At 31.0% G+C, this 25,671-nt stretch overlaps 2 protein-coding genes across 3 annotated transcripts; both read right to left on the reverse strand.

Moving 5' to 3' along the window:
• Nucleotides 1-236: 236 nt before the first annotated feature.
• On the reverse strand, nucleotides 237-25,399 carry LOC111028466 (protein FAM151B). Of its 2 annotated transcripts, XM_022307111.1 has the most exons (6): nucleotides 25,221-25,399; nucleotides 10,747-10,816; nucleotides 10,504-10,575; nucleotides 2,904-3,136; nucleotides 903-1,068; nucleotides 237-733 (listed from the first exon to the last, which is right to left on the reverse strand). In XM_022307111.1, exons 2-6 carry the CDS (start codon nucleotides 10,814-10,816, stop codon nucleotides 357-359), a joined length of 918 nt encoding a protein of 305 aa, XP_022162803.1. In that variant the 5' UTR covers nucleotides 25,221-25,399; the 3' UTR covers nucleotides 237-356. The 2 variants fall into 2 exon arrangements, with proteins under 2 accessions (XP_022162803.1, XP_022162804.1); XM_022307112.1 differs by lacking the exons at nucleotides 10,747-10,816; nucleotides 25,221-25,399 and having other exon boundaries at nucleotides 10,500-10,575.
• On the reverse strand, nucleotides 23,223-25,214 carry LOC111028467. Its single transcript, XM_022307113.1, has 3 exons — nucleotides 23,701-25,214; nucleotides 23,437-23,619; nucleotides 23,223-23,256 (listed from the first exon to the last, which is right to left on the reverse strand). The coding sequence occupies exons 1-3, from the start codon at nucleotides 23,821-23,823 to the stop codon at nucleotides 23,227-23,229; spliced, it is 336 nt and encodes a 111-aa protein (XP_022162805.1). The 5' UTR covers nucleotides 23,824-25,214; the 3' UTR covers nucleotides 23,223-23,226.
• Nucleotides 25,400-25,671: the final 272 nt, after the last annotated feature.

The following is a 25,671-nucleotide window of genomic DNA, read 5'->3' on the forward strand; positions in this document are numbered from 1 at the left end:
AACCAATTCGGTACAAGCCTTAATTTCAACACTTTATTGCTTATCAACTTTTTAAGGATGGGTACAACAATATATTTTTTGTAAGAAGATGGATTAACACCCGCAGAGCTGAATATATGGTTAAAGAAAAATCGCAACAGGTATAAGGTAATACATATTTTTTACCAATATTTGTCAAAAAAAATTCAGTTTATTATTCATTTCACAGTGAACTGAGTGAACTATAAAAGAAGACAAATAACATAATACAATTTATATTTTATATATTTACACATCATATAGTAGGTATTGTTTCGATCGATTTTTCATGTTTCATTGTATTTTTTAGTTAATAATTAAGTATTGTAAAAAATGTTTCAAAGGAATACATTTTTTAGCACAAACAATGACGCCAAAAACAAAGACTGAAACCCAACATTATTGCTCGCTACACCACTGGATGTGTACATCTCGAAAAATATCTTCGACATTTCATCAGGTAAGTCCAGATACACTCGATTCGCACCAACGGTATTTATCAGCTGTACCAGGTTTGGATAATTGATGATATCTTTTGAGTCACTACACCAGACGGTTAAAGTTGAGCCAACTGGCGATGTCTCCAACAAATATTGAAGTTCCGATATCGAATTGACTGCAAACGACGCTCGTACAGCGTAAGTCACAGGTTTCATGTATTTGTTTTTGAATAGTACGTCTACCATGTCATTTATGTAATGCTCTGAATACTTGTCTGAAAAGTACATCGTTTGAGTTGATAATTTTAGGCTGGGTATAGCAAGCATATTATCATCACACGACATGATTAGATCACAGGATGTAGATTGAATTAAACATATTTTATCAAACATTCATATTTTAATCTGTGCTTATAGGTGTAATATGAACGATTATGTACCTACCGTTATCGTTGCGTTTAGTTGTCCAGCCTAACGATAAAATTGAATCTGGAAAACTTTTTGAAGACACTTTGAGGAAAGTGTCTGCGTCTACTCCAGGACTGTCTCCTGGACCGGGACCAGGTAAAATATCTGCATTCAACCAAGGTAGGCGATTTGGTGGTGAATCCTAGTGAACACATAGTGTCTATTAGTTGCTGTGAACTAGTCAGTATTTAGTATTAATTTATTGTATAGGAATTTAGGAACCTTGCTCAGCGCCTAAGAATTACGTAAAGTAGGTGATAGATATATGTATATATTTAAAAAAAAGTCTAAGAATGAATTTAATTGTACAATTATTTAAGTGATGGTCATATTAAGTATATATTCATTACTCGTCACACACTCGCTGTGCACAAGGTCTTTGCTGTATCGACTTGTCCACCCAGGGGCATTACGAAGAGGATTTTATTGGGGGGCCAAAGTTGATAATTTGACCAACTCTAAAAATTGATCCGGGAAAACTTGTTTTTATTATCTTGCACGAGCTATTCCATCATTAGGCTCTTAAAATGTTTTTATTATACAAGTACCTAAATAACAAATTCAAGTTGTAATACTAATTATGAAAAAAATACTCATAACCATTAATTAGGTAGGTATAAAAAGAAGTGGACAAGTATATACCGGTCTGTGACCTGTGGGTGTCTAAGTGGGTCACGTCAATGCCAGGGGTCGCGATCGACTGGTTGATCTTTGTATGAATATTGGGCGATCGTAATATAAATTAATTATACCAATAGGTAACCGTTAATCACGTGCGCAATCATAAAGTTTCAGGCTTAAACATAATACTTTTACACTTTATATGCAAGATTAAGTAAGTAGTAAGTACCTATCGAAGAAAAACATACAATTTTCCTACGGAGAAATAATAAGAGAATATTATTGTGCTAAATGTTACAATATAAATAATATAAGAACTTAAACAAATAGTTGCCGATCACTAGTACTTAAAATGTTCAATGTAGCCAAGTGTTGGGAAAGAATGGCGAACCCTGATGTTATAGATGTATTTTATTTTATTTATTTTATTTTACATAATTTACGCCGTGAGGCATTATAACATGACAATATGTAAGGTTAAATATTGGGACATAAGTATTGAACGATTGTGATGAACTTTTTCAAAATTTGAACTTCAAAATGCCTATAAAAAAATCTTATTGATGTATTTCCGATATTTTTTTAATTGGTATATGAACAATTCATGAGGAACTTTATATTACATTTTCAAACTTTTTGACCAAGCAAAACATTTTTACGGACATTTTGAAGAAAAAAATTCAAGTGTCCATACTCCATACATAGTTCAAAATATTTTAAAAATCTTATTTTGTGTGGAAAACGATCTTATAAACATTTGGTGAAATGATCTAATACCCAAGGTCATTCGTTTTATTGCAAAAAACCAAATTTGTCTATAACTGATTTTGCGTAAAATGTCCCGGTTTTTAAATTTTTCTTTTGTCTCCTAGCCATTAGGCCCATTAGGCAATACTTAGGTATACACAATAAATTCATTTCCAAAAGAGACATCAAGGCAACTACGTTTGATTGGCTAGTATCTACTATCTACTAATATTGGAATTTATTATTCCCTTAGCTCTGCACCCTCAAGCTCTAATCAACATTACTAACACAATTTTGTTCAAATTAATTGGCCATTATGTACAGTTATTCAGTTTTTCCTAAATTTCCAACTGTAAAATTTATAAATCAAGTTATTGCAAGGGGGAGATATTGACCCCTGTGCCCGGTTTTTTATTTATTAAACTGAATTAACCATTAATATGTTGAAGTGTTGAGCCTATTCATTGATCATTTTGAACTATGCAGAATCTACGTAATTATGTATAGTTATTTTGATAGGGTCGATTAATATATCAAAATAAAACAACTAAATACATAAACGATAAGCGATTTATTGCGTGGTGCCATGATCACATTGAAAATACGTACTTTAAAAGTGTGTTCAATAACTGGCGAGGCTAGTTTAAATGCTTCGGTTGATTTAAAATCGAGTTTTATGATTTTATTTGAATTGTTCCATGCATCTAAGAATTCTTTGAGACTTAGGTCTGAAGTTATTGAGGGAGGATGGCCCATTATTGGTATACGATCAGTTTTTTCTCCTTCTTCTTCATCAACCAAATGACCAGTAATAACATCAGCTTCTATCATTTTGGATTCACCTGTTGACAATATTTCAAGTTTTATTAATAATTAAATACTCATCATTTTTCCATCCACCAACTATGGATGAGTTGAATACGTTTGAGTTTCGTTTATACTATAGGTATATTATTTTTGTACAAAAACAATATAATATTAATATATACACTATATGAGTTGAATAACTTATTACTTATTAGTTATTCGCAGTTATGATAAACTATATCTTAAAATGATGTTTTTATTGCTTTTTAATTACTTATTCAAGTTACTAGATACCTAACCTAACCTAACCTTCCCTCTATGTTTTAACGTTTAAAAAATATTCTACACGATTTTCATTCAAATATTTTAACACGAGTCACGACATAGCATTAAAATTAAAATATTATAAGAATATCGAAGAAAAAAACCGTTGAGTAAATGAACGAATATTAATTATATTTCATGAATATTTAATATGTTACACACTTAGGCATATTTATAATATTCATAGTTAGGTATTTGAACAAAAATCGAAAACTAGGTAGCGGTTACTATACTTGGATGTGAAATTCAATATACAGACGTAATAATTACATTGATGTCATCATGTCATTCATAACGAATCATACTATTCGTTACATTATATTATTGTAAATATTATACACACGGTTATTCACGATGTATACTCATTATTTACTCCCATTTTTTCCTTTGATAATAATTCATCCAAATTTAAATTTTTGGAATTTTTAAGTATAATTAAGCAATTTACTTTTAAATATTTAGATTTTGTAGGCTGTTTAAGGAGTTCCAGTTTCGATATTCAAAGAACAAACTTGTTTTTAAAATTACAACCACCCTTTTAAGTTTTTATTATAAATCGTTAAGCAGATTATTTTGTTTATAAATGTATTGATAAAAAAATGTGTTTTTTTTATTATTAATATATATGTTACGGGCAATGTAAACCACACATTTTTTTTAACCAACTAATATTATTTTTTATTATTATTATAAATTATAATCATTAACTATTTATAGTATTGATTTTGTTTTAAAGAATTATTATTAATTTTATTCATGTAATCATGTACCACAATATTACGAATATTTTGACGGATAACAAAAAAAAATTAACAAGTATCATCATTTTATTTTTATGATCAATTATAATTTTAATATTACCTATTTATTTGAATAAGATTTAGAAGCATGGCACTAGGAGTTATATAGTCTGTCTGCTTTTCTACATTTGGTTTTTAAATAGGCAGTACGATAAGTAACAAAAATAAGTTTATACAAAGTGTTTCAAAAAATTCATAGTTTATTGTATTATTATACATGAATAAAATTAATAATGATTGTTTTAAAAATAAAATAAATTCTATAAATAGGTAATAATAATAAAAATAATATTAGTTGGTTAAAAAAAAATTCGTGGTTTACATTGCTCGGGCAGAACCACATTGACCGGGCAATATATATACAATACACATTGCCCGTAGCATATTATACACAATCTATACGGAATTGGCACAATAAGAGTATGAGCTAATGACAAGGAAGAATGAAATTTTGAATGAAGAAGCCACCCACCGATGACACTTACGTGGTAAAAAAAATATATTTATTAAATAATGTTTCAACTTCTTAAGTACATATTTCAATAAAAATGTTGATAATAATAATATGGATTTAACGAAAATTATTCTTTTAAAATATAAATATAATTATTTCATGTCGAAGCGAATGAGTGTTGAAAAATAATGTAAAATGAATAACAGCTATTAAAATATATTAACTGATATGAGGTGGAGGAGACATAGTTATTTCTATACATATCTATAACTCTAATAGGGCATAATTTTTAAGAAATTTAACTAAAAATATGCATATTTAAATTATCTGATATTCATCAATAGTTCGTCAATAGGTACAAACTAAGCAAGTTGTCTGGTCAGAGGTAACTGCATCTCATAGTTCTAGCACCTATTGGTGTATTGTAAATTGCAATAGTAGCATTCGAAAAAATGTATAGTGTATAATCTTTAATGTCAGTATAATATTGAATCATTATTGGACTACTAGAGTTTTACTCTCTTATGAATATATTTTTGATAAATTTAAATTTAAATCATTTGAATATATTTTTCAAAATAATTTTAAGATAAAAGTACACAGATATCTGCACACTATCCCCAAAATGGCACAATTATACTACTTGCGTATAACATATTGCAAACCATACACTTATAATATATATTATATGTTATAGAATTTTTGTGACTTATGTAATATGTATTATGATTTATGGTTATCACCTTATCGGTAATCATGAGTAGGTACCTTCAATTTTCCGGTAAAGTTTGTTATTGTGACTACCACAGGTTAACAGCGTTATTTTATTTTACGACAGTATTTTAATCTACAAGTAAAAAAAATATTTAAACGGGTTTGACCAATCAACGAACTAAACATAGTACTTAAAGATAGGTTAAGACGCGACGCACCGCGGTTGCCTATAAACAAGCCAATATCGAGCACGCATTCCTATTTACTTTTTGTATATAGTATTAATTGTATTACATATGTTTTCAAAAGGTGTGTTTCCTAAGAATAATTTAGATTGAGACCGATCTACCTATTCGTCTATTCGACCAATTCCAGGGTTATGACGAATCCCGGATTTTCACGACGAAAACTAAAGTAAAAAAAAGTGTTGTAAACATTGTTGACGGTCGCAATTACGTTTTTAGGTTTTTGATATTTAGGCGAAAATATTTATAGGTAAACATACCACTATATTCGTCGCTATAATGTGTTGTGTTGTACACATATTGTATGTTATTACAATCGATGGCACATACACGTTTTGTATACTCAGACGCGGAAGCGCGCTCGTTTGAAAAACAAACAACGAGACGCACTGGCCCTGCTATATATCGTATACAGGGTGTTTACTTGGTTTTGCGTATACAGATGCATTGAGAATGATCTCGTCATTATGTCAGTGAGTGGAATTGCATGATAACCATTTTGCGTTTTGGTCTTGTGAATCCAGGATTTTTAACGACAACTTAGGTAGGTACTAACCACTTCCTCAAATGTTTAACGTTTAAATTGAGTAAATATATATTTGCAATACTAAACACCCAGAGCACGAGAATATTATACCTAGTCACCCGAAACCCCTCGTTCTAATATGTTAATAAGTATATCATTTTATAAAACTACCGGAAGTGCATATATACCTGTACGTATATAGCCACGGATTTGATCGAATTTAATGGGGGGGGGGGGGCTAATAAATGTTAATACACAAAATTAACCAATTAATTACACGAACAAAATATGATTATAAGGTAATATTTTATTATTAATGAGAGGACTTATTTGGCTTTCGCACTAATCTCAAACTACATGCAGAGTACTTATAGTAGGTACTTACCCCAAAAATCGTGAAATATAGGTTTTAGATTTTACTCACCGACTTAACGAGATCGCTTTCAAAGTCTGTGCGGAATACCCGGAAACACACTGTATACATAATTATGAATTATGTTATTGTTGCAAAGCACTGCTGTACGGGGCCCAGGTGGGCGCGCAAACGCCATGATAAAATAATATAATATAATATGTAAAGTTCGAATGTAACGACGATCGATATAGCAAGTGACGTGACTACTTAAAATAGTAAAATCAGTGCAGCAACGCCTGCAACAGCGTTCGGCGTCGTTTCCGTTGATGTATACGAAAGTCGACCGGTCGTGGCGGCATTTTACCGGAAAAAAGTAACCGCGGCTGGCGCGTGTACGGCTTAATAACTACGATACCTAACCAAACGTAACCTAACTCGCAGCGATGACGCCTTCGGTTCGACTGTCGTTGATATTACTGGCGCTACAGCAGTGCGCCGTAGCGTCTGCGGTGTCGGGCTCGGTGGACGAATTCCAGTGCTTGTGCGGCTATAACGCGGCGCGCCACGTGCGGAAAGTGCGCGACACGCTGGCCGGCGGCGGTGACACGGCGGTAGCGGATGCGGTCAGGCTCGCGGCCGGTTACGGGCCGCTGGTGTCGCGGATATTGTTCGTGGCCAGCAGCCGCCCGGAACCGACGGCCCGGTGGCTGTGGTTGTTCGACCTGTACGCCAACGGGGCCAGCCAGCAACCGAAGGTGACCGGCTGGCGGCGGCGGCGGCGCGGCACCAGGTGGTTGGCGCAGGCCGTCGACTACGTCGCCGCCGAATTGGACCGGTATCTGGCCATCTGCAGGTCACAGGGCGTGGACGGTGGAGGGCCACAGTGGAGCGATCAGGCGGTGTTCGAGAAGTACGTGCTGGAGAACGTGACGGCTATCGTGCAGCAGCCCGCGGACGGCAGAGCGCGCGTGGAAGACTTCGAGCCACGGTGGTTGTACCTCAACTACGTGGCGTCCGACGGCGATGCCCTCCGGACCCGAGGCGTGATGCCTCCCGACGTGGGAGTCGACTGGCGGTCGGCCGCCGGCCAGCTATCGTCCGTGTACCGCAGGGCAGTCGACAAATGGGTGTTCGGCACCCGAGAACTGGTCGTGTACCAGAAGAAGTTTATCGCCTCCGTGGCCGTCACCCTGATGGGCCACGTGCTCATGCACGTCGAACACTGTCGCTCCCACCGGCTGCTGGCCGCGGCCCACCCGGACGAAACCGCCGCGGCCCAACAAACCTCCGCCGCAGACACCTCCGCGGATAACGACGTGGACCGACATTTGAACGGCGGCGAGGGAGGGCCGGTGGGCGAGTACGAGCTCACGTGGATGTCGGTGGGCAAGCTGCTGGAAAAGTACAAGTCGTACTTGGCGTTGGGCTCGGAGAAGTATTACCGGACTCTAGTCGAGGTGGCTGCCAACCCGGCGCGCGACGACCACGGGTTCCGGTTGGCGAGACGGGCCATCGAGACGCACATGGCCGACTTGGGCGCGGGACTGTTCGGTCCAGCGGCCACCAACTGGACGGCCGTAGCGGACAAGGCTGCCGCTGCTGGGCCACAGACTCTCATCGAGCTGATCGCGCTGGTCGACAACAACATTAGCACCGCTGAGAAGTACCTGAAGAACGTCCGCGACCAGTTGTCCAACGTCCGTTTCAAAATAATCAATAAATTTATGAGGAGTATGCACATTTGGCTGTTATGATCCGCAGTTGTAATCATATTATTTAACGCTAATATTATTAACAATATTAACATCAATAACGGCGTTCACAGCAGAGTAATGTTAAAAAACAAATACAACATTTTATTTAACGGTGTTTTTGTCTCAAAATATATATACCTTTCGTCGATAAATTATATCAAAAACGAAATGATTTAAATTGTCATTGCACGATTCCAGTGATAATATAATTATTTTTTACCTATAGCAGCTACATCGGACCTCAAAGTTGTATTCAACCTTACAAAAAATATACATACCTATACACACTATATAATATAACTTATTTATTTGTTCAAGTTTTTTTGTTAATTATATTTCACAAATTTTTTTTTTAAATTAATTTTTGTGGTCAATTTGTTATCTAATTAATAGAACTATTTTCCACTTTAGTGTAGATTAAAAATGATGGACTAACTCATATTGTGATGTTTAATTTATAAGTGTTCTTATACTCTATATAGGGAAAAAACTTATAAAGAATGCTATGAATGTATTAATCTAAAACAAGTGTTATGTATATGTAATGCTAAGTTTCTACTGCATATTATAGTATAATATAACTAACAATTAAAAATTTTTTTGTTGCATATAAAACGTTTTTTAGATCTTCATTCTTAAACCCTGATTATATAATATATGATTTATACTGGTCGATCCTTGTGGATTATATTTAATACTAAATAAATAATAATATATCAGGATGTATATCAATTAGTGGTATCACAGAATACCAACTTCGCTCAAAATTACCCACTACCAAATATAAACTCATCACAACTTCTTATATTATTGTAAATTGTGTATGTATACCAAATTGTTTTTACTAAAAATAAAAATATTTATTTTTGATTTATTTGAAATATAAAATATGTATTCAAAATGTCTGTATGGGATGAATGAGGGATTACGGACATTCATAATCCGTGGGATGAGAAACCATTCGTTGGTGACGCTAGAGGATTGTAATTTAAATTTGTTTTTAGTGCACGTACTCAGGTGGCGATCTTAAATAAATTCATAGGATGGTTTGCTGAAGCAGTTTTCAAAATTTCCTATTAAATTTCGAAATGTCCAAAAAAATTACCGACTGCCTACTGAAAGTCTAATACTACTGCCAAATTAGGATGGGGTACCATAACTGCCTCAATTCTTCTTCGGCTCATCACCGTATGTTCTTATTATACCGTAGGCACCTACTTTTTAACTTTTATTATTATTATTTAAGAGACCTGAGATGAATTGGGTTAAAAGAGAGATTAGGGGTTGATTAGAGTAAATTAAGTTCCTCAAAGAAGCTTTGTTGATTTCTGTTGTTAGGAAATAAAAATATCACATTGTTCATAGTTGCTTAATAAATTGTCTATGATTGTTAACCACGGTTGTACTTAAATATTTTAAAATGAATTATCTATAATATATTTTACTCTATTCATCTTGTGATATATTATAATTGATTTACATCAAGTCCACTTTATTTGCAGTATTTTTATTTTTTAAATATTTTTTCCTTTTAACAAGTGATGTTTACAGTTAATTAAAATTTTGTTATTGCTTAATGCTTAACAACAATAATATTATAATACTTCAATATTGTTTTATCTTTTTATTTAGCTTATTTTTTTTTTAGACACTTAAATTTATTATTACTTTTATACAATTGCTATAATTACTACAATTATACTAAAACAGTTTGAATTTGAAAATTTATATTTTGTTTTAATCGTTATTCAAATACCTAACTGATAAGCAGATAATCTATTAACTGTGACTATTATAGGTACTTACGTGTAAAGCTCTAATTATTAGAATTAGACTTAGTGATACGTCCTATGATTAAAAAATAAACCTTCCATAAAAAAAAATGTAGTACTCAAGTAATAATAATAATTTTATATTAGGGTGGTTAAATTATCATGCAAACCTATCTAACCATACAATTCACTTTAGACTCATGTGTTTTTATTACCTCGTCATAATATTATAGTTTTGTCTGTTGTACGATTATGTTATTTTTTGGTGGTTTTTATTGAATTGAACGTACAGGTATTATGCATTTTTCAACGTCTTACTAAAATACCTAAATCATATAATTATATAAGAGTACTAATAATAGAGTGTTTATAAGTATTTAACTTCCTATGGCGATGATGGATGATGATTAATTTTAGCGGAAATTTTTGAAAACATATACGGCCTAAAACGTACTTACTGGTCAAGGCGCTCTGTAGCTTGGCCTTGGAATTGACCGCATGATCCCAGGTGGCTGTTATCAAACTCGTTTCTGCAAAAAAAAAATTAATAACTGTAGTACAACAATCGCACAAGACTTGATTTCCGAGGTCTTTGCTCCCTCTTCCCTATACGCATGTACATACTACATAGTCATAAATCATAATTTATGTTTTTTTATATCTATTATTTGCACACATGCAGGGGCGGTCAATGTACTTACGGTCCGTTTGTGTGTGGAACACCTGCATCATCACTCCTAAAATAAAATCAAGGCACACCATCAAGTTCATCTGAAATTTCAAGAAAGTCTAAGTGAAAAGCAGTTAGGTAGACACGCCATCAGGTCGTACACTGGCATTTTTATTTTATATATCGTATATCGTCTCGGTAACCAATACAAACGTCTAGAACAGTGATGCCCAACATTTTCGCTTTGTTGGGCTGGAACAGTAAAATGCATATTTACATGGCACTGTGATGGGAGCTATATACGTACCTGCACATACCAACAATACATACAACTTGCACAATAGTATGACAAAAAGGAAATTTAAATATCTTGGAAATAATTGTAGTTTTGTACCTGTATATTTTTATTTTAACTTAAAAATTGGAGGGTTGGGCATCACTGGTATAGAACACTATTATTCTGTATGGACGTTGTAAGCGCGCGCACACGTGTTGTATTGTGTTGTGGTACCGGTGTTCAAATAAGATAAATACGTTTGAAATGTTAACGTACAACTATGTTTTTGTCTTTACATTTTCCATTTTGATAATTAATTGTTTTTCGTCAAAAAATTTACTACTTTTTCGGTGCGAAATTGTACGTACAATAAAAATGTCCGATCGTTCGTAATATTATTATACTTTATTTGTGGGAGGAATTTGTATTTTTGGAAAAAATAAAGTTGACCGTACAGTTAATATTTTTGAATATTTACATTTTTTATGTCACTAACAATAAGATTATACCCACTCGGCATATTATTATTTTATAGTGGGTCTTATGGAAATGATCGAGAGGTTTGATCCTTTCTCAAGTATCAAAGTCTAATTCCTATATCTAAATAGTATATCGTATGACATATAATATTAATATATTATGCTAAAATGGATTTGAGCGAGGCTATTGCGTAACCGTCACATCGGTAACCTATCCGCGGTTGCAAAATACTGACCACGTGGATTTGGCAGAACGCCGATCGATAAAATGTTTCTGTGTAGGACGTATAGGTATACCCAATTCTTATTATATATTATGTATATTATAATATTGTCCACACGCGACCTGCTGTCGACGACGACGTTTGTACATGCATTAAAGGGGCAATGGCCCGCTTCCGGTGTCCAGGTGATATATTGTAACAATAATAATAATTATTATTATTATTAAATTTACTTATGGCTAATGAGGCGGACACCTGGTTTTTAAGCTAACTTGCAGAAGCGTATAATAGTTTAGAGTATACAACTATAATTTATTGTTGAACTTAAAATAATGTTTTTATACATTTTTTATTTGTTTGTGAGTTGCGTTCGGGTCACGTTAATTGTAAACAAAATAACGGTAAATAACATTTTATTTACATAATGTTTAATATGTTAAAAAAATCGCAGAATACAAGGAGCGCTGTGTGTTATATTATTTTAAGTACAATATTCAAGGACAACTTAACAATGAAACGCTAAACTGTTAAAGACTCAATGTTTAGTCTTTAGTGTCGGTAATACCTACGTACCATTTAAAAAAAAAATCAATAACACAACTACTGAAACTTTATGCGTACAACGATTCCAAACCTAAGTTGTTTCAAATCTTTCAAAATTCTAAAGTCAATGGTTATAGGTGCGAATCTATCAATCTTAAATGCGGAAGAGGGATTCAGAAAAAAATACAGTTGTATATTCTAGTACACATTAGATTTTATTATATTATAATGTGATTCATCAAGCATGCTTGACTCCTTTTTTCTTCTTCAATAATACAGTTGTTGCAAACGAAAATAATGAGATTTCAAAAAAAATAAAAATAAGGTATACATGACTTAAATAAATCTTTTACAATTAAAACTTTTTTAAAATCGGATTTGAAAATTGACTATCTAATTTTTCAAAAAAAAAATACATATTAGATTTAAATGTTTTTATTTTTAGTATTAAAAAATAATATGAAAGTAATCTACAAACGTGCAACTCAAGCATCTATAAATTATATATAAACAAAGTTAAAAAATATTAATTAAAACAAAAGTTTTTTCATTTATCAGGTCTTGCTTGTATTATAATTTGAAATATCCAAATATTTAAACATAATGGATATGTGATATGCAATTCTATAATGATAAGAATATTTTCATATGATAAGAATATGTTACATTTGTACCTGGTTCCCAAATAATAATTGTCGGAAACGTATTTTCACAAAAATACATTTTGGCAGAAACGGGAATCGTATCTTTTTTGTTTTTGGCGAAAAAGGGCTATGCATAAATCAGGGAACCAGTGTTTTGGGGAAACGGGACACGCTTATTTATTATACTTATTTTTACAAGTTAAGAATGTTAATAAATTAATATTAATCACTACAATTTTCAAATCACCATATTCTTTAACCTATATCCTAAATTATCCTTAATACACAAGAATAAATAACTTAAAAATTAATCGTTAACATTTTAATTTTAATATGTACTTCAACATTAAAAAACAAATTATCTACTGACTAATTTACTGTAGAATAGAAGAGTTCTCAAACAGAAAGTTTAAGAGAAAACAGAAATTTATACTGCACAGAACACTCCTTAAGTAGTACAAAAAATCTCAATAAATAAAAATTAATATCGTTTTTAAGTATATTTAAAAATTCCAAAAGTCAGATATTGAATTAAATTGTATTATTGAAAAAAAGAGGGATTATTGGATTAAGCATGTTTGATGTATCACTTTGTAGAACATTATAGATACGATTTGATAACATTATTACAAATTGTATTTCTATTTTAAATTTATGAATTTTAAAACGTATGAATTATTTATTACCTATATTTTAATATAATTTAAATATAAAATGCATATCGTTTCTAATGGCGGGTTACCATATAGCCCCCCCCCCCTTGGATCCACGACTGCTGCTATCGAATTGAGATTTTTAACATTTTATTGATGTGTTCATAAATAAAAATTTAAATATCTATTTTTAACTTTTTTATTATTATTGATACAACACCCTCGGCGACAAGGGCCATTAGGTTTACAAATAATTTAAATCGACAGGTAATATATTATTATGTGTACCGTACCTATTGTACATATTAATTTTAATTTTTGGTTTGAACTTTTGAAGATTGGTGGCTATGATGAATTGGTTGATGTTGGCTATGGATTGAGGGTGATTGTGGAGTATTTCAGCTAGTGAATTGGGCAGGTTGTGACTAATTCTGTTGTATTGGTTTATTATTTTAACTTTGAAGAGGTACCTACAGTGATTATTAAAAATATATACCGATATCTGTTTTAATTTGCAAAAAAAATGTTTCTATTTCTAAACTTAAGCCGTCTCATTTAATACAATTCTATAATCTGTTCTCATTATTTTGTACCACAGGACAAATGATCACAATTACTATGTAGGTAGGAATTATTTTTCTTCAGGCGTTTACAATGTGAAACGCCTTCATGTTTTTTACTGTTCTCTTTACATGTAGCTTACACAATATTTACTTACTGTACCTACATACCTACATTGTACAGATCTTAAATAACTTTAAATAAACAATTTTTATGAAAAAAAAAGTTTTGCTTTTTAATCGACTAACGAGTATTAGGTACCTATGTCTGCTTATTGTGCGGTCGTGATGAAATACAACCGCCTCTTATAAATTTGAAGCTGCTATGCAACAACAAAGTCGCGTGTTGAATTTGTACGTTACATAAACGTATTAATGTCGTGTATGATTTATACAGAGTGATTCACCATTCGTCAGGAGCAACTAGCTCAAAAATATTTATTTGGGGGGAGTGGAGGTTGAAACTCCTTTATACATTTTCTTAATAAGTACCCCAATGGTTCTAATTGTTCCCGCACCCCTATTAACTGACTATTTTTATTTTAAAAATTTAATAAATAACCAAATAATTATTTTTACTCTAGTGTTATTTTCTTTTCTCATTATTATTATTATGATTACTATTTATGATGAAAGTGTTCATGACTTATTTCAATTTTTCTTTAACAAATAAAATCAGATTTATTGTCGTTTACTAAGCTCAAAAAAAAAGGAAATTATGCCGTAATGTTATACTTTTAACTCTGCCGGAATAAGGCATGCGATCAGACTAATTATAATAATTATAATAGAGATTTTTTTTCTGTGAATTATTAAATGGATAATTTTTATGAAAACGTTGATGAACCTATTGAAAATTCAAATTAGTATTTTCTCACTTACTAAAATAGTTGTAGGTTCTAAGAATAATTGTCCTTAAAAATGTTAAAATGCTATTACAAAAATGTAAGCTTTATGTAATATTGGATCTAAAATGTATTTATAAAATCACGAAAGTTGATAAATTAATATTTATCACTTAAGTTTTCAAAATACCAGAACTCCCCATATCTTACAAACCCATTATCATTGACCTATTATCATTAGTACAAAAAGTTGAATAACTCAAATACGACTCATTTGAATTTCAAATACATTATTAAGTACAAACAAAGTTGAGTGTGATTGGTGGATCACTCTGTATAGTTATAAAAATAATATGAACATATTTTACCTTTCACTGATTTTTTATTCAAAGCCAATATAGATGTTGAAAATTGTAGATGTAGTCAAGATATAATTTAATGATTTGTATGTCTATACCACGAGATTATCCTGATCTGGAATGCTTTTTTTTATTTAAACTATCGTATTACCTAAATGTAGATCATTTCGATTTTGCCATCATGAGAAATAATTATGCAAAAATATAAAAAAATGAAACACAGCCATATCGACGACGAATGAAATGAAAAGGTTTATTAAGTCCAAATAGTCTGACTCTTGGGCCACACTTCAACTCAAGAAAAAAAAGTCACAAAAAAGTCTATGTTATTTTACTGTTTTGGATTTACAGTATGTATGGTTTCATTTTAATAATGCACGTATAATGTATAGTATAATATTTGACCTGACTCACACTGTCTTAAAAGCCTAAAACTTGTAGGCAAAACCAAAAATACACCATAAGAAATAACAAGCTTGGGCAAGTGAATGATGATAATTTTTAACTGAGTTAAGTTAAGTTGATAGAAAACATTTTAAAAAGTTTAAAGTTAATAGTTATTCTAATTTTTTTTTAAACACAGTTAAGTTAAAAGTTATTTGAAAACTGATAATTAATTTATTAACTTAAGTTAAGTTATTTATTTATTTATTTGTTTACTTTTTAATATATAAGCAGCTAGTTATATGGTTTAAAATAATAAAAAGTAAATGTTTATGCAATATTTATCAACAATAATAATTTTATTATATTTATCATTTTATTATTTAATAATTAATGAAATTGGATTTGATTAAAAATTGACTCGTTATTTGTTAAGTTTATATAAATAAAAATTAGTTAAGTTAAAAATTAAGTTAATGCAAATTAAATTTTAAAAAGTTAAGTTAAAAAAAAGTTAAAATCTTCTTAACTTTAACTTTTTAACTCGTTCATGCCCAGGCTATAAAAATAATATAATCGAATATCTATACAATAGTATAAATTAAGTATGTATCTAAAATTCTAAACTAAATAATGTTTAGTAGTTTTTAAATTAAAATTGGGTATACCAACTATACCAGCACATCAAATAGATATAACAGCTTTATTAAATATGTCATCATTTGAGATTGGCTATACTCATAAATCTATCACTAATGGATTATTAAATTAAACGAGTATTATATTATACGATATAAGTGTTCATAATATTATACATTGTAATATTATAATTCATAACAGTAGTGAATGTTTTTTTTTTTATGAATAGTATAATTTACACATTACCTGTGTAAATATTTCTCAATTGATTAGATTGGAAATAATATTAATGGCTGTTTTATCAATTAAAATAAGCTACAATACTAAATCGGTATAAGAAATTTGTTTGAAAAAGTTGTTTTGTCATAAATCGGTACATGAAAATTGTTAAAGCATCTAAATTGATTAAATGTGTTAAAATTGAATAAATATAAAAACATGTATTTTAAGAACCAATTACCTATATATTCCATTGAGTGGAAAAAATTATGTATAATTCTATAAATGTTACACACCAGGCATGTCAAACACGCAGCACGTGTCTAATTTTTTGTGGCTCGAGGCTACCAATATTAATGATTTCAGAATTTCAAATATTTAGAAAACGGTTTTGCCTTGTATATACCTATACGTCTCCTTTTTCAATAGATGCAGTAAAAGTTCCAGCACGTATACAAATGGAACTGATCAAGATTCAAAATGATTGAAATTTAAAAAATAAATTTAATGAGATTGGTGTACATGATTTTTACTATTTTGTACCGGTATCTACGATACTGTGTAGAAACTCTTAGATTTGAGTGCAAAATTAATTCTTTGTTTATTAGTACTTATCAATATGAGCGATTGTTCACATTAATGAACAGTAATAAATCATCCGTTAGATCCAGATTAACCAGCACACATCTAAATCCAATATTAAAATAGGCTTCGTCCGATAAAATTTCTCCCAAAATTGAAAAGTCGGCGGTAGAAAAGAGGTGTGAAATATCGTCCAAAAATAAATAATATTAATAATCAATATTATTGATATGGTTTATTTTTGTAACTTAAATTTTTTTTTCGTTAAATGTTTATGTGCATTAATGTTCTCATATTATAGAAAGGGATTTTCGTAATATAGGTACCAATAAGTATAGATGAAATTATCAATATTTTTTTTTGTTTTTTCTTTTTCATAGAAAAATGAATAATACATCATATTTATAGTAAATATAATAGTAAAAATGTATTTAATACACTTGCGCAATTATTATTTGGCATCATTATAATCACGTGGCCTTCTAAAAAATGTCTCGTTGTGGATATGCTAGTATTAAATTGGCCAGTGTGGCCCACTTACTAAACTATTCATTATTCGATATATTTGGCAAATTGATACTTTATTGCTATGCATTCACAGAATTATTGCGACTCGTTTTTATACTCTATATAGTCTTATACAATGCGAAATTACTATTTACTTATTACAATTACTAAAAAAATATTTGATTTTAATTTTTTAACCTCGATACTGATGAACCGAGGATTATAATGTCCTACAGGTAATCCTACGTGGGTTGAATACTTAACACTCCGATAACAGATATTTGAATATGACAATATGCTTTGTAATATCTTGTATTGTACTGCTTCATTTTTTTTTTACTTATATTTAAGTAATAATTATGGGTACACTTATTAAGTATTTTAGTTAAAATGTGGGGTGGCTACTGGTTGCGTCCCGCAGTGAAAAATGTTTTCCAAATTGTTGCCGATAAAGCACGATTCCGTACGGGTTTTACCGTTTTGGGAACATCAAACAATGGTTTGTCAAAATGACGCCAAAAACAACACGATTAAGTACGATTTCTTGAGCAATGTTTCCATTTATTACTATTGTAAATTTATTTAATTCTTTTAAATAATAACGTTATAAAAATAGTTAAAAAGTAAACAATTTGTCAATTCAATTGTATAAATTGTATAAAAAAATATGTATCTATAAAATTGTTTAAAAATAATTGTAATATCAACCTTGGTAGTTTTTGCAAATACTTGACAAATATTTCATTATATTTGTATGAATTAAATATTCCTTGTATTCGTCTATTGTGTGATCTAAACGTTGTTTGTCGTTTAAGGCGGAGGTACACGGTGATCGGCCACCAAAATCCTATAATCTTTTTGGAGCCTCACTAATAATTACGTATATGCAAAACACCAAAATGTTGTAACTAAGTCAAATACCTAAATAACCTTATGGAAATCTGGCAACATTGCACTAAAATCTTGGGTAAAACTGTAAAAGACGTACTGAATTGTGTGTCTTAAAATGTGCTCGATTCCCTAAGCTGATAAGGACCGCACAGAATCGTGCTCTACCCATTGCTGCTCGGGATTTTTTGGGTTACATAATAATTACGGCCCAAGTCTTTTAGCATGCGTACAAATAATTACAGTTCAGGATGTTTTTGGATACATATTATGTAGATACTAATTAAAAGTATAAAATATAAAAAAAAATGTATGTTATGGACTTTGTGAATGTTTGTAATATCATTACATCAGGTAGGTTAAAGATTACGTTTTATTTTTATTTAAATGTTGGTCATATTTTTTTGAAATTATGCCGTATTTTATTTTTATTTTTTGATCATGTTATTCTGAGGCATATTGTGGCACTGGTAAAAACAAATTTGAAATTTTTTATATGAATTAAAACTTGTTGATTTGGGTTTCTTCCTATTGTGTCATAATAGTTTTCATGTGTATTTTATTGTTTAATATAATTGTTCCGTGATTATTTATAAGTGAGCACTTAGTTTTATATTGGTATCTTATTGTATATTTTTCAAAACATCAATGAACACAAAACGTGTTTGGACATATTATTAAATTTGTGTTTATTAATTAAGCCACAACTTGGATGTATCCCAAAAGAAAACCCGGTGTAACAGAGCCGTAAATTGGTCTTTGTAATTAGCTTTAAAAAGCAACTAATGTGTTTACAAAAATAATATGGGCTATGGGTACCTAATATCTATTATAAAATTCAAGTACGAAACATCTGTTGTTTTATGATTTCCAAACATTATGTTATGAAGTGCCTTAACCCAGTTGTTTATTTAATAAAATATAATATGCTGTAAAATATTGTATTATATAAAATAGATTTTGGGTAGTCCATCATAATCCATTCATGATGATGCCAGGATACCGTCCAGCTAAGAAACACTATGCTTACTAACAAGTAACAGATCATTTAAAGTACACATAAAACCAGCAATTTAAGAACATTATTTAAGCAGGGCTCAGTATTAGCTCCTCTACTATTTAATGTTTATATATAGTCAACCTCCCGACGACTTACTCCATTAAATTCTCATATGCTTATGACCTAGCCATCGCAATCCAGCACAAAGACCTCTGTGAAACAGAAAGAATACTCTCAAACGATCTCATCTTTATTGGTGATTGCTTTCATACCTGGAGACTAAGACCTAACACCAGCAAAACAGAAGCGTCCTGTTTCCGCCTCAACAATCCGGCTAGGGGCCCCCATACTACAAAATTTATTTATTATAATTAAATAAAATAAATCATAATTATGAAAAATGTAATACATTATATATAAGAGATTCTATAATTGTAATTTTAAATAAATATGGATATATGATATAATAATACTTTATACAATTTACACAATGACCACTTTTACTTATTTACTATTATTATAATACTTAGCTCGCGCCTCAAGTCACAACCGCATTTAAATATTTATATATATTTAAAAAAAAGACGGGGGCCCAGGCAGCGATTGCTACCAAGCTGCCCGCCGACACTGATTCTACCCCGAATATCTCGCATAACACTGGATCGCACACTCTCCTTCAAAAATCACCCCGAAAATACCGCTCCAGAAAAGACATAAGTCACAACACAAAAATTCTTGATGTGCTTCGGCCCACACTTTGCGATGTTCGGCCCTTGGTCTGGTATACCCAGTAGCTGAATGCTGCACTGCTTAAGAATTGCGCCCTGTATAAAAAGGTATAAAAAGGTATATAATATCAATTGCGTTCCGGGTTTTTCTTGAGCAGTTGAGCACGTCTGAATTGATCCCCATTACCTGTGATATCAGTGTAAAAGATTATCGTTTCTCTATCCTGGCTAAGTGATCAACTGTTTCACAGAAGATTTAATATCTATTAAACCGTTAGATGTAACAAATTGATATATTCACTGATTATATACTACAAACATATATACTACCGGAATCTACTTTCTCGACTTCATTATGGGTAGAATACTCGGCTACTGCTATAAGAACTACAAATAGTTGTGAAGATTTTCATTCTAAGCTAAACGCGATGTTTTATAATGCAAAAAAAAAAATAAAAAAATAAAAAAACAAAAAACCAATAACGATAATATTTTTTAAACAGTTACAATTTTATGACGAAATACAAAAACAAAAATAATATAATAAGCAAAAACAATATTTTTAACCTACCTGTAGTAGTAACTATTTCTACAGACTGTCCTAGGTTTGTAGAAAAATAGGAAGGGAAATATTGTTTATAGTTTTTAATGTTTTTAAAATATACGAAACTCAATTGTTAACAGTTAAAACAATTCGGGACGTAATTAATATGAACCACAAAAAAAAACCCATGAAGCAATTTGGAAGGAATTTTTGCGCGCGGGACGCAATTTTATATGCAGCCGAATACTGAACATCCGCGTGGTTAAATAGCACTCATGTGATAAAAGTAGACACCCAACTTAACACTGCCGCGAGACTAATATCTGGCAAAACAAAATCTACACCCACTCATTGGCTCCCAACATTAACAACGATTGCCCCCCTCCGCTTCACAGACTTCGCCTAACCTAACCTAATCCTGATTAAAGAGTTCCCAGAAATAAACATTAACCATGAACTGTCCATTAATAATTTTATTGAAGACGAGACCAGAACACGATTGAGGTCTTTTCATCAAAAACAGCTATGGACTTATTATGGACTTAAGGGCAGCTGCGGTAGAGAGCGAAGAGTTCCTATGCAACATAATATCATCAGGTTGTTTGCCCACAGGATTTGACCGATAACGTGATTTATAGTGTAGGTACACTTAACAGAATAAGAACCTTAGGTCATGGCAGATGTGCAGATTCCTCGTACACACGAGGCGTGAGAAACTCGGCAGAATGTGAATGTAGAGCGGAAAAGCCGAACATCCACCACATAGCTTTTATGTGCCCTATCTGCGCTTATCAAGAACCTATCGACTGTCTCACGACCCCTTCTATATATTTATTCAATGGCTGAAAAAACTAGAACTTAAACTGCGTAATACCGAACATATTGACTTGTTTCCCTATTAGTACTACCCACTATTATTCATATACTTCTAAAATATTCTATTTCGTTTTATTTATATTCTTATTTATCTGTTATACACTAACTCAATTTACGGTATGTTATCATATTATAATATTGGTGTAATGCATGCAACCAACCACGAACCGTAAGCTAAATAAAATAAATATTCATAATGATTAAAGCGTCGGTTACCAATTGTTCAAGTTTAATAACTAATGACTTTAAGTATCATAACAAAAATACCGCATACTTATTACTTAGGCATTGATTAAGTATTTAACTAAGTATGTTTAATCATTGGCTTGGGTTTATTGTTTATACATTTATATAATATTATAACGTCTCTTGTTGTTTAATTATTTGATTTTAAAAGTGAACTATTCGTGCTAAACAATATTAATACCACCAAGGTTGAACTGCCAGATGTAAAAATTGTACAATTAGTGCATTATAAAGATTTTACTTCTCGCTTTGACAAATTATTTAATACACGTAAGTACAAATACCTGCTACCTACCTAGTTACCTTTTACGGTCCACATTGTTTTGCCCACATAAGAATTGCAAGTACAATGCATACAACTCATTTTGAGAGAACTATTATCGACATATTGAAGTTGCTATATCCGCATTTTAGAAGGTTAGTGTAGATATAATTTTTCTGACAAAAAGAGGGACACATTCAAAAAGTTTTTAATGATTACCGCAATAACTAATTGCATAGAAAACGGTACACGGAAAACTGGTACGACCCTCAATAGTCAAGGTTTACCAAACTTTTATGAAAAAAAAGAATGAAATATGAACGATTATTTTTAATTTTATTTTACAGACAATTGATGGAAACCACGAGAGACTTTGTGACTCTGTGTCCTTTTCTACACTTATAGAATGTACATAGACGTAACTAGAGCCATTAAATTGAGTGGGCTCGAGCCCTTAGTTAAAATGTTTAACAGAGGAGAGGGGTTGTAGGACTATAACCTTGTCCCTTACCCTTAATAAATAAGAAAATATTATAATTTATAATACAACAATTATGAATACCAACATTTTCAATAAAGAAATACAACTTTAAATATCCACAAGCAAAGTACATTTATTACAAAATAGTATAAGAGTGTTTTCAAATAACTTCTATTTTTTTCAACAAATTCTTTGTGTGCATTTGATATGTGACATACAATACTACCAGTTTTTTTGCTAGCAATATATCCATCCATTTTGGAAATATTAATCAAATGTGATTTTGTAGCAGCATGTGCCTTAAGCTTAGAGCATTTAGAATTCTTACTTCCTAACTGTCAATAAATAAAATAGGTACTTATTAATTTTCATCAAGAACAGTATTCATTTAATATTATAATAATGCATAATTTATTACTCTTTTCCAATCAGTATATCCATTTTTAGTAAAAACATGATCTTTAGAATCACATCCAAATACTCTACAGCAATAACAAAAAACCGCATTTTTTTCGATACTATACTCCAGCCAGTTATACTCGTTGTAGTACTTGGAGTTGAATGATCTTTTTTATTTTCCAAATACTGACTTAGGATACGCCTAAAAAGTGGTGAAAATAATTGATAAATAACTAGTAAATTTTATTTATTGCACATAGGTATTGGTTATAAGTCTTTTCAACAGTTCAAAACTATAAATAAGAACATAAAATTTAATAAGAAATGACTTTAACATGTATACCTAGATAAGAATCATTACAAGAATTTTATTTAGACTTACTGACAAAATAGGTTGTGCGGGGCCTGTGTTCAAGTCACCTAAATCTTTTACCAAATTTGGTTCTAAATGTCCTAAGTCTTGAATTGAGCTTTCAATTATTTGAGCATGATTATTAGTATCATTTATATCAGGATCATCTGGATCTGAATCAGTAGCTTGAGGAAAAACTGACTTAATTTGCATCTAGTACAAGATTTGAATAAGATAAGTTAATAATATACCTACAGGCTACACTTAATATTTTTCAATTGTAAATGAAATTACCATTTGCGAATTCGATTCCAACTCTTTTTCTGGTTCTTGAGGGTGATTAATACCTATTTTACCAACAATGAGATTGCATTTTTCTTTAGCAGATTGTTTTTTATTATTAAATATACTAAACATAATGACCGTGAAATAAATTGAATATTGGTTTCTTAAAGTAAACTACGAATTTATTACAGAAATTACAAAAACAATAAAACACATCAATACTCCTCAATCAATTACCAAATTAAATGCGATGGTGATCGGTAATACACTTTAATTAGGGCAAATGAAAAAAGAAAACATTGGTTACAAAAATCATCAGGATAACCTCATATTCTTCAGAACAAGGAAAATACTGCAATATTCTATTTATAAAATAATTTTACTTAAATCACTGATAAAAGATACACCTACTACAACCTGTCCCACAACCTGTAGCCGTAACTTGTTCCATACCATTATCACAATATTCGATATTTATTATCACTTATTTTTTGTGTCACACAATATGATTGTGTTCTATTGTGATATAAGTAAAGGTAGGTAAACAAAAATGTATTATTTCAATTACTTGATTGTTTTCAATTCATATTTCATTTAGGTGGGCTCGAGAGGCTGAAGGGTGGGCTAAGCCCACCCAAGCCCCCCCCTATTTACGTCTATGGGAATGTACTAGAAATCACTTCAAATAATCACAACAGAACAAACAATTTTTGTGAAGGGTGGAATATCTATTACAATAAACTTGTTAGAACAAATAATCTATCATTTTGGTTGGTAATTAGGTGTATCTCACAAGATGAAGCGACTACGCGGATTGAAAGAACCCGTTTTGAATCAAATATACTTACACAATATTTTGTTTTTAATGTATTATTTAAATTTAACTTGTTGACGATGGTGATTTATTAAAACTATATTAAACATTGTAAATATTTTAGGCCCCCTGAAAATTAAATTTTGAAGAGTACCAGTATTTCAAGTTTTTTATTTCTTTTGTTATAAATTCTATGGATTGTACCGATATTCTGACAATCATAGAAAACTATAAAATGCTTACTTCTTAATTGGTACTCCAATTGACTAATTAATTTTATTTTTATATAAAATTAATATATTATAGGAATAGTAAAATAAAATTGTAATGCTACTTAGTAGGTAGTTATATTATAATTAAAATAATTTATAACTGAATGACGATATTCGTCACTACGCTTCAATGGTGTAAATTTTAATACTAAAACCTTAAGTAGTGAAAAATGTATTTATATAAATAATAAAATATTGAATTTTCGTGAATGCGGGCGAAAAGTGGAACCACTTGAAAAGGAGGATGCAGATTTTCAAAACTTGATGATTACTACTAATTTGGACGTCTTGTCACTCTATGAAAAGTTAAGTCATCATGGATAGTTATCCAATTAAATCTGCACTTTTGTAGTTTATACGTCACAACTTACAATTCAAAAGCATTTTCTTTAAAAACAAAAACAATTTTTTACTGTCTTAAATATTTATAGTGTAATAAAAACCTGTAGTCCGTCTATGATACTCTGTAGTTTAGATGTATAATCCGTCTGATTTGAACAAATGATTTTAATTTGGCTGGTTGGTTAGGTTATGCAAATTGGTACAATTTAAAGACAAAATTAATGAATACTATAGGTTTTCGACAAAAGCTAATAACTCACTAACTTGTTTATGAAGCTTACATTTGAAGTTGATTATATTGATAACACTTACGACAGCTGACAGGTACTTGAGGGAGAAACTGTAGTAGGGCCTTAAAAACATATATTTTATACAGTAAACGGCTGTAAAATACCTAGTGAATTAGCTTATCGTATGATACTTATTAGTGTAAAAAGATAATAAATAAACGATAATAATTATGTTATAATTTGTATTACCTTCCATTGTGAAAATTAACAATGGGTAAAATTGGAATAAAATGAAACCGAAAATTGAAGAAAGTTATTATTT

This window comes from Myzus persicae, unplaced genomic scaffold (genome assembly GCF_001856785.1).
Source record: "Myzus persicae strain clone G006 unplaced genomic scaffold, MPER_G0061.0, whole genome shotgun sequence".
In the NCBI taxonomy this organism is placed as follows: domain Eukaryota; kingdom Metazoa; phylum Arthropoda; class Insecta; order Hemiptera; family Aphididae; genus Myzus; species Myzus persicae.